The sequence below is a fragment of the Condylura cristata genome, unplaced genomic scaffold (assembly GCF_000260355.1).
Source record: "Condylura cristata isolate star-nosed mole 26May11 unplaced genomic scaffold, ConCri1.0 scaffold00015, whole genome shotgun sequence".
Taxonomy (NCBI): Eukaryota; Metazoa; Chordata; class Mammalia; order Eulipotyphla; family Talpidae; genus Condylura; species Condylura cristata.
Window position 1 is genome coordinate 17,845,039 of NW_004567116.1, and position 10,704 is coordinate 17,855,742.

A 10,704-nucleotide genomic window follows, 5' to 3' on the forward strand; every position below is an offset into this window, starting at 1 on the left:
CGTTCCTTTTCTCCTAACCATCTCCCCTCCCACCTCTGCCCTCTGGTAACCACCATATTTTCCACAGAGTCTAAAAGTTCCTTTTGTGTCTGCCAGTTTTATTTGGTTATTTGTAGTTCAGAAACCAGTGATACCATTAGTAGTTGTCGTTTACTTTCTGACTAATTTCCCTCACTCTTTGAAACTTTTTTATGTTACAGGAAGTAAATGTTAATATGGAGAATGATTTTAAGATGGAGTCATCATCTACCTTTGTTCTTCAGAATTCTTCAGACACTTTGTTTTCTATTCAGCTTTTACATTTCAAAACAAACTTACTGGAAGCACTAGAAGAATTACGTATGAGAAGGGTAAGTCTCTTTTTAAAATGCTTTCTGAAAATCATAGAATTTGTTTTTGTTTCTTTGATTTAAAGAAAAAGCAGCTCTAACAAAATAGTGCAGAAAGAAAAAATATAGTCTGTATAATAAAGTAAAAGAGAAAAGGACAGATTTAGTTGACATCAAGGAAGGGAAAAAAGAATAATTTGTTAGGTGAAACAAAAAGGAACAGATTTACATATTATTATATACTTTATAGGTCAGTTGGTATTTATTGAGTTCCTTGGAATGCATAGTGCTACACACAATGACTATTGAAATAGAAATGCTCTTCAGTAATTTACCTTTTTGTGAAAGTTAGATATAGTTCCCTATGAAATGATTAAGTAATAAAACAAAGCAATACATAATTAGTGACACAATAAATTTAGTAAGTATTCTGAGTTCCAAGAATAAAAATTTCCTATTGTTTTTAAAACTACTGACTTTTAAAAAAAGATTTATTTATTTATGCATACAGAACTGGGGTACAGGCCAGAGGAGCAGGGGCACTGAGAGGATTCACCAGAGACAGAGGAGGGAGCAGAACAGGCTGACTGATGAAGCACACTGCTGAGGGGAGCACTGGGTGGGTCAGGAGGGGCCTGCAGTGGCCATGTGGATTATCTCTGGGGCAGGGATCAGACTCATGCTGAAGTGCCTTTAGCTTCTTAGTGCTGTGTTTTAACCCACTACGCCACCAGGGACGGCCCAAATTTCCTACTTTTTAAAAGTGATAATCATGTGCATTTAGAAAGGAGATGTCTATGAAATTGTAAAGATGTTTGTTTTTAGCAGGCAATCTATATTATGCAAACCCCATTAAAAGCACTTAATTTTGGAGACTCTTTGGGTGTTATTTGAAGAGTGTGTTGTCAGCTCTTTATGAGGTAAATTCAAGTTGGTGTGATTCTGGAGAGAAGATTATAAACTATGAAAGTATTATAATAATATTCTAGGGATGAGGTCAGTAAGATTTAAGGTTAGCTGTGAAGATAGAAGAGGTAGAGGAATCAGTAGAATTTGGTGACTTCATAAAATAAGCTGTAAGAGAAAAAAGAGCTGAAGCAGTGTTTTTATTATATGACCCTTATTCTAAAATTTTAAAATACTGAACTTTGTTGTAATATAAAATTTGATTAGCACAGTGTTCATCCTCTATAAGGATGTTTATTCATAGATTGGTACCCCAATGATATCTTGTCTGAATCCTGAAATCTTAGTATATGTTATGTAGCAAACAAGTCTTGCAGATGTAATAAAGCTAAGAATTTTGAGATGGAGGCATTTTGTTGGAGTATTTAGGTGGGTCTCCTGTATCACAAGGGTACTAATAAGAGGGAAGCAGGGTAATCAGAGTCAGGGAAAAATAAGTGATTTTAAAGAGGCGTAATCAGAGAGAGAAAGATTTGAAGATGTTATATTGATGACTTTGAGCTGAAGAAGCAGAGTTGGGGAATGCAGGGGGAGGCTAGAAGAGGAGGCAAGGAATTCTTTCTTAGACATCAGGAGATGTGTGAATCAGCAACAATTTTATTTTAACTGAATGATAACATTCTGTGTTTCAGACCTCCTAAATTGTGAAAGAATAAATTTGAGTTCTTGAGCCTATCAGTGTGTTGTAATTTATTCAGCAGTGGGGATCTCATTCACCAAACACCCAGATTCTGCATCTGGTCTAGTGTACATTCCTCTGTTATTATTATTATTTTTAGATGCATTTCCATGTAAATTTGAAAGTAGTATGTAATGAAAAGTATATTTTTAAGTATAACATCTTATGAATTTTAACAAATACAACAACTGTGTAGCCCAAACCATTGTAAGGGTCTTCTAGGCTATTGTGACTCCCAGGAAAGTCCTTTTTTGTTCTTTCTCACTTATTCCTCTCTCTATCTGGAGCAACCACTGTTCTATTTTTTTTTTTTCCACCATGGATTAGTTTTTTTTTTTTTTTTAAAGATTTATTTATTCATACAGAACTGGGGTACAGGCCAGAGATGCAGAGGGTGAGAGGATTCACCAAGGACAGAGTGGGGAGCAGAACAGGCAGATCGACGAAGTACACTGCTGAGGGGAGCAGCGGGCGGGTCAGGAGAGGTCTGCCACGCCATGTGGTCACCTCCGGGGCAGGCGGGAATCGAACTCATGTGGAAGCGGCTTTAGATTCTCAGTGCAGTGCTTTAACCCGCTGCGCCACCAGGGAGGGCCGGATTAGTTTTTTGTTGTAGGAATTCTTCTAAGTGGAATCAGTTTATATCCTTTTGTGTAAGTTGCTTTTACTCAGTATATTTTATTTATTCATGTTGTGCCTATCAGTAGCTTGTGCCTTTTCATTGTTGGTTAGACAATTCTCTTCAGTTTGTCTGATCTGCTGATGAGTCACTTTATTGAGTTTTTTTTTTTTTAAGATTTATTTATTTGTGCTTACAGAACTGGGGTACAGGCCAGAGGTTCAGGGGCAGCGAGAGGCTTCACCAGAGACAGAGTGGGGAGCAAAACAGGCAGATCGACGAAGTACACTGCTGAGGGGAGCAGTGGGCGGGTCAGGAGAGGTCTGCTGCGCCATTTGGTCACCTCCAGGGCAGGCGGGAATCGAACTCATGTGGAAGTGGCTTTAGCTTCTCAGTTCTGTGCTTTAACCAACTGCGCCACCAGGGAAGGCTACTTTATTGAGTTTTTAAGTTCACATCTTTTATTTTATAGTTTTGCAATTTCCATCTGGTTCTGTAATTTCCAGTTTTCTGCTGAAATTCATTTTATCATATAATTTCTTGAGCATATTAGTTTCATATATTTAAAGTCTGTGTCTATAAATTAATATGTGAATCTCTTGTAGATCCATTTCTATTGTCTCCTTTTCCATCTTGGTTTTTGGTTATTTGACCTTATATCTTGATAACAGGTAAATTTTGATTGATTGACTGGTTTTGTACATAGAAAATTGCAAAGAAAATTTGAGATTTTGCATGGTGGTAGTTTCCCCTAGTGAGATAATCTTTAGTTTCTGGAAGTTAGGATGAGGCATTTCATCTTACCTATCTAACTGAGCAGACAGAGGCTAAATTTCCATTTTTGTGGATGCTAGTTTATTTCATTTTCTACTCTATGAGTGTAGCCTTTTGGTGTTTCAATTAAAATTTCTCCTCAGTGGGTCTTGAGCATTAAGTTAATGCCCACAAGTTTGCTGGTGTATCTAATTTGAGTTTCCCAGCCTCCTACTGAACTCCTGGGACTAATGACTGTAAAGGATTAGATAGTAAGATTTCCTTAACAAAACAAAACATAATAGATAATACAATAAAGCCAAAGAAACTTTCTTACTCTATTGAACTGTATTTCACCACTTAACTATGATATAATTAACAAGAAAGAGGAAATATTACTTATTTTTTCCCTGATGGACTGAAATTAATAATAATATTTGAAAAAGAGTATTTTAAATTGATCTACAGATAAACTGTTAGAATCAACAAAAATTTATACTAACTGTATAATGTGTACTTTTTAGAAATAGACATCACTTCTGTTTATTTCCTTATATATAGATCTACAGAATAACTGAGAAGTAAAAGTGAACTATAATATGAGGATCACAAATTCTACTTCCTTCAGGATTCATGTATTTGGTGTATAATGTGAAAGATGTAGGAATTGTGTTGAATTGGAGAGCCTGTTTCTTTTTACTGTTCAGTTCTAAAAATTTGTTGCCATGTAGAAGAATGAGCATTGTGCTGTCAGCTCTTTCAATTGTTGAAAAGAAACTAGAAAACTGCATTTTAATGTGAAATCTGTTTGATTGTAAAAGTTGGAGGTGGGTTGAATGTGTTTATACAAAATATTTCTGAACCAAATTTCTATAATGGGGATAAAATATCTGCATTTATTGAACTTTATTTGAAAGCATTTTCAAAACCTTTTCTCAATCTTGTCTAAAGATATTTAAAATTTAATAGGTACAACAAGTCATGAAAATTAATTACTATATTCTCATGTAGTATTACTTATCATAAGAGAAATATGAACAAAGATTTGGGCTTCAGTGAAAAGATACATTGAATATGTTAAATAAGCTGAAATAAATCCTGGAATTTTGAATTTGCAATAAATAAAAGCCAAATGGATATTTGGACTTAGAATAGCAACAATTTGGTAAAGAAACTGAAGGAAAACTGGGTAATTAATGGTATAATATTTGGATAACGTTAGCAACTTTTAGTATTTCATAAAGTTAGTTATAGATGAGTAGAATCATAAATTTGTAATTATAATGCTATGTATAATATATATATCTTTATAATACATGTACAATTGATAAAATGGTTATTAGCCACATTGCCAAAAGGGTACATCATAATATGTCTTTACTGTCAGTATTTCTAGTAGATTTCATGTTTACTATTAAAATTATTTATCTTTTATTGGAGTTTTTCATTCTTCTATTCATCAAGCAGCTTTCAAAAGTTATTAATAAAAATTCCTATTAAATTGTCAATGAGGAAAAATATTAAATTTAGTAAGAAAATCCCATCTGTAACTTTAAAAACAAAGTATACAAGAATATAGAACCTTAAAAGTGCTTATTTTTTATTAGCTGCCTTAGGACTACAAGGACTTAAGTGTTTTTACAAAAACAATAAAAGAGGAGTAATTTGATGGTTTATTTACTCTTTATAACCTTTAGAAAGTGTCATGCGTTTTCAAAAATGTTTGCTTCGGGCTGTGGGTTTACAAGATGGGCTGTGTTTTGGTCAAGCCTCTTCAATTCTTGACCCTGAACAGATTTAGGGACATAGTACATAGAGCAAGCATGTGTCCATACAGCCCAAAATGTAACAGGGTACTTTTATTCTTCTCAAATTCATAATCTGTTTCCTATAAAATTGCCCAATTCATATTCCCATGGTATCTTAAAAAATCATAATTAATTTTTAAAGATCGCTTCTTGGTTTGATTAGCTTCAAATTATATAAGATAAACATCTTTAATATACATATAATAGTCAATTCATTTAAAAATAAATATTCCCCATTTATTATTTTAACTAATATTTTTGCATTAGCTTAAACTACTGCAGAGATTTCTGAAATAGAAAAATGTTAATAATGGAATATTCATAATTTTTTAAGTTCTTGTGCTTTCCATTCTACATATATTTCTAGTCCTTATTTGAAATATTCTACCAGATTATCAGAATGTAGTTGTATATTATTTGAAATATTCTACCAGATTATCAGAATGTAGTTGTATATTTATTTATTTTAGTTTTTTAAAGATTTATTTATGCTTACTGAACTGGGGTACAAGCCAGAGGTGTGGTGGGCGAGAGGATACACCAGAGAGAGTAGGGAGCAGAACAGGCAAAACAGTGTACTAAAATACACTGCTGAGGGGAGTAGCGGGTGGGTCACAAGAGGTCTGCCATGTCATGTGGGTCAGCTCCTTGGTGGGGGATCAAACTTGTGCTGCAGTGGCTTCAGAGAGCCTCATAATGTGGTGCTTTAACCTGTTGCGCCATCAGGGAGAGCCACGTAATTGTGTATTTAAAATAGGTAATGTGGGCCCTCCCTGGTGGCGCAGCGGGCTAAAGCACAGCACTGAGAATCTAAAGCCTCTTCCGCATGAGTTCGATCCCCGCCTGCCCCGGAGGTGACCACATGGTGTGGCAGACCCCTCCTGACCCGCCCGCTGCTCCCCTCAGCAGTGTACTTCGTCGATCTGCCTGTTCTGTTCCCACTCAGTCTCTGGTGAAGCCTCTCACCGCTCCTGAGCCTCTGGCCTGTACCCCAGTTCTGTATGCACAAATAAATAAATCTTTAAAAAAAATAAAAAAATAAAATAAAATAAAATAGGTAATGTGATTTTGAAAGGCTTTTTAATTTACATTGGATATGAATATCAAATTCTGAATTTTTTGAAGGAAAAGAGTATATAATAATCCGTATTACCCTATAACACCCACAGTCTCTTAAAGGTAATATAATGGCATATATTTTTTTAAAGATTTATTTATTTATGCATACAGAACTGGGGTACAGGCCAGAGGTGCAGGGGCAGCGAGAGGCTTCACCAGAGACAGAGTTGGGAGCAGAACAGGCAGATCAACAAAGTACATGCTGAGGGGAGCAGCGGGTGGGTCAGGAGAGGTCTGCCATGCCATGTAGTCTCCTCCGGGGCAGGCGGGAATCGAACTCATGTGGAAGTGGCTTTAGCTTCTCAGTTCTGTGCTTTAACCAACTGCGCCACCAGGGAGGGCCTATAATGGCATATTTAAGAGACCCTGAAAACAGGTGATCTAGGTTTAAATACTGCTGCTGCTATCTGCTGTGTGACTTAGGCAAGTTATTACCTCTTGCTAACCTTGTTTCTTCATTTATAAAATAGATAACTCTTGAATTATGCAACAAATGAAAAATACTTAGAACGATATCTAAGTCATGGTGAGATCTCAGCACTCACTTTAACCAGACCCACGTGAAGAAAGCAGTATCTTGTGCGTTTTTCATCCAACTAGTTTGGGAAGATATTCATGTTAGATGTAACACCCATCCTATCCCTCTGTACTTCTTTTACCCAAACAAATGTGGATACACATTTCCTTTTTCTGTGTGTTACTAAAGATATGAATTATTACAAGAACTTCTAATCTCTTCTAACCTATCATATAATGTACACTGTTGGTATACATCCTCTTCAATACCATATTAGAACTCTGATAAGGTCTACCTCTCTATAATGTGAGTGAGGTTGACAAAGTTGGGGAGAAATTAGAGTGGATGTTAATAAAGTATATATTTTATTTTTTTTTTAAAGATTTATTTGTGCATACAGTACTGGGGTACAGGCCAGAAGCTCAGGGGTGGTGAGAGGCTTCACCAGAGACAGAGTGGGGAACAGAACAGGCAGATCGATAAAGTACACTGCTGAGGGGATCAGTGGACGGGCCAGGAGATGTCTTCCACGCCATGTGGTCACCTCCAGGGCAGGCGGGAATCGAACTCATACTGAAGTGGCATTAGATTCTCAGTGCTGTGCTTTAACCCGCTGCACCACCAGGGAGGGCCAAGTATATATTTCTAATGAAATACTTTCCTTATGACTCCTAAATGTTTTTTATTGTACACTCACATGCACACACTTATGCTGTGGTAGTCAAAGGTAGGATTTCATGAAAGTTGTCTCATTTAGAATGTTTGTAGCAGCAAGTAGCAACATAAATCCCAAATCATAATTCTTATGGGAATTCATCACTTCACAAGATGTGGAAATGTTGAATTCCCAATCTAGGATTAATTAATTTTTTTTTTGAATCCTTGGGATTTCCTATGTATACAATCCAGTTACCTACAAATAGAGACAATTTTACCTTTCTTCCTTCCTCCCTGACTCATTTATTTCCTTCCTTATAGTTTGCATTTCCAGTATTACATTAAGTAGGAACAGCTATAGTAGATATCCCTGCCTTACACCTGATCATAGAGGGGAAAGTGTTCACTCATTCATCCTTAAAATATGTTAAATATTTTGAAGGAAAAGTGATTTTGTAAATGCTCTTTTTTCATTTGAAGGAATTCCCTTTATTCTTGAGATTTTTAAAAAAATTATGAGTGTCAGATTTTGTCAAATGCTTTCTTGTGTCAATTCATATGATTTTTCTTCTTTAGCATATTGATATGTTGAATTACATTAACTCTTTCATCATTAAATATGTTAAATTTTTTGAAGGAAAAGTGATTTTGTAAATGCTCTTATCCATTTGAGAGAATTCCCTTTATTTTTGAGTTTTTTTAATTGTGAATGGGTGTCAGATTTTGTCAAATACTTTCTTCTGTCAATTAATATGATTTTCTTCTTTAGCATAATGTTGGATTACATTAACTTTGAGACAGCCTTGTATATCTATTCTATTTGGTGATGGCATATATTTTTTTAATATATATTGTTGAATTCCATTAGCTAATATATTATTGAGGATTTTTCCATTAAAATTTGTAAGAGATACTGTTCTTAGTTTTGTTTTTTGGTACTCTCTTTGTTTGGCTTTGGAAAAATAAAAAGCTTCATAAAATCTTTGTTTGGTGTTGGAATCACAGAAAGCTTCATAAAATCAGTTGGGATAGGCACCCTCCTCTTATGTCTTTTTGGAGGATACTGGAAACAATGTTAATTCTTTTTTTATTAAAGATTTATTTATGCATACAGAACTAGGGTGCAAGCCAGAGGCGCAGGGGCGGTGAGAGGATTCACCAGAGACAGAGTGGGGAGCAGAACAGGCCAACTGACAAAGTCCATTGCTGCCAGGAGTGGCAGGCAGGTCAGGAGAGGTCTGCAGCGCCATGTGGGATCACCTCCGGGGTGGGTGGGGATCGAACTTATGCTGAAGTGGCTTTAGCTTCATAGTGCTGCGCTTTAACCTGCTGCACCACCAGGCAGGACCCCCAGTGTTAATTCTTAAGTGCTTAGAGAATCTGGCCTCATCACCTTCTTTTTGGGGGAGCTCTTTAATTAGTTGTTATAGAGCTATTTAGATTTTTGAGGTTGGTAATTTGTGATTTTTTAAGAATTGGCCCATTTTCTAAGTTGGCAAGTTTATATCATAAATGTACAGTAGTTCTTATTAACTTTTCCAAATGGCAGCATTATCTTTATACATTTTAAAATGTTATGTCTTTGAACATATTTTAAATTGTTGATTTAAAGTCTTTGTCTAGTAAATCTAGTTTCTGAATCTGCTCTAGGAAAAGTTTCATTATTTTTCTTTCTGTGTATGAGTAATACTTTTCTATTTCTTTGTGTGTCCTGTAATTTTTCATTGAGTTTAGATGTGGAGACTCTGAATGTGTTAACTCTGAATATCACTTTCTTCCTCCCTAGGATTGCTGCTTGTTGTTTTAGTGACTTTTTGAAATACTTTTTTACAATCTGTAGTTTTTGTCATGTATGGCCACTAAATTAGGACTCTTAGCTTAATGATCAACTAGTACTTTGACAGATTTCCTGGAATTAAAACAGAAAAATTCTCTATTCTTCTTAATTGATGCTTGCTATTCTGGTGGTGGCAGTTAGGTCAGGGAAGTTGATGTTGCCTTTGTATTTAATGCTAAGTGTGGCATGTATTTTTACCTTCACCCTTCCCTACAACAAAGGTGTTTCTGTTTTCTTCTCCTTGCAGTTCCAGTGATGTTCTAATGATGTAGTTTTTGCCTTTCTCTTTGTCACTTGATGTTTTTGTTCCTTAGGGGAGAGATGGAAGACAAGCTTTCAGTAGTAGTTTCCAGTGGTGGCAAATGTCTGTGACTGCTTTCGTTCTTTCCAACCAGCATTACAGGACAAAACTTTCTCAGGGTTCTATCCAATATTCCCAGTAAACACCTGGCTAGTTTCTTGAAGCCTGGTAGAGAACACCTCTTGTTTCTGGGCCCCACAGGGGACTTGTGTTCTTATACTTGTCCATGTTCTGCCTTTAGCAATTTATGTTAGAACTTTTAGCTATATTTTCCTATCTGTACACTGTGGCCTATGTCTAAGGTAAGCAAGTGCTAGGGCTCTGTTTCTCCTAACAAGCACTTGTCTCTCTCCAGCTTTGGGGTCACTTGATTGATCTGGGAACTCTGTTTTCTGATGTGTTTGTCTTTTTAGTTTACATATTGCCCAGCTCTCTTGTGAGTTTCAGAGGATGCTCTTTTTATCTCTTCAGGAAGAGCTTAAACTTGAAGTTTTAAACTCCTAATTTTTGTAGCTGTTTTCTTTTTTGCTTTTATTGACTTAGGAAGCTGAAACTCAGTATGAAGAGCAGATTGGTAAGATTATTGTGGAGATGCAAGAACTCAAGTGGCAAAAGGTGAGTATTTTTTCTCAAATTAATACCTTTAGCTGCTATTTAAAAATATATCTAACCCATTTGCAAAGTTTGTTTTAAAATTTCCTATACATATTTGGCAGATTTTGCCTAATCTAAAGAAAACCTCAGGAAAATTTCAGCTAAAACTGTTAATAATATTTGGGCTTCCAGAAAAGTGAAAGTAAAAATTTTCAGGTACTGATATTGTAACATTGAGAACAACTCTGAAAACTACTATGAACTATTTCCTATAAGAGAAACAGTATGTTAACAGTTGAAATATTTTTTAAGAATTGAAACCTCAGAATAGCACATTTTCCCAGACTGTTGTTATATACTGTAATAAAATATAAAAATTTTGTTAATCAGTTTTGATTCTCTCTAGTTCCTTAGAAACATTTTTGATAGTACTTCTCATGTCTTTTTTTTAAAGATTTATTTATTTATGCATACAGAACTGAGGTATAGGCCAGAGGTACAAGGGTGGTGAGAGAATTCACCAGA

General features: G+C 35.5%; 1 protein-coding gene across 1 annotated transcript in view; it reads left to right on the forward strand.

Annotated features, from left to right (window-relative positions):
- Positions 1–215: 215 nt before the first annotated feature.
- The window catches only part of CCDC73 (coiled-coil domain containing 73), a 63,270-nt gene continuing 52,781 nt past the window's right edge, over positions 216–10,704 (forward strand). The window contains exons 1-2 of the mRNA XM_004683579.2: positions 216–350; positions 10,129–10,200. Of these exons, the coding sequence (XP_004683636.1) occupies positions 216–350; positions 10,129–10,200 (207 nt within the window). The remainder of the gene's footprint in view (positions 351–10,128; positions 10,201–10,704) is intronic.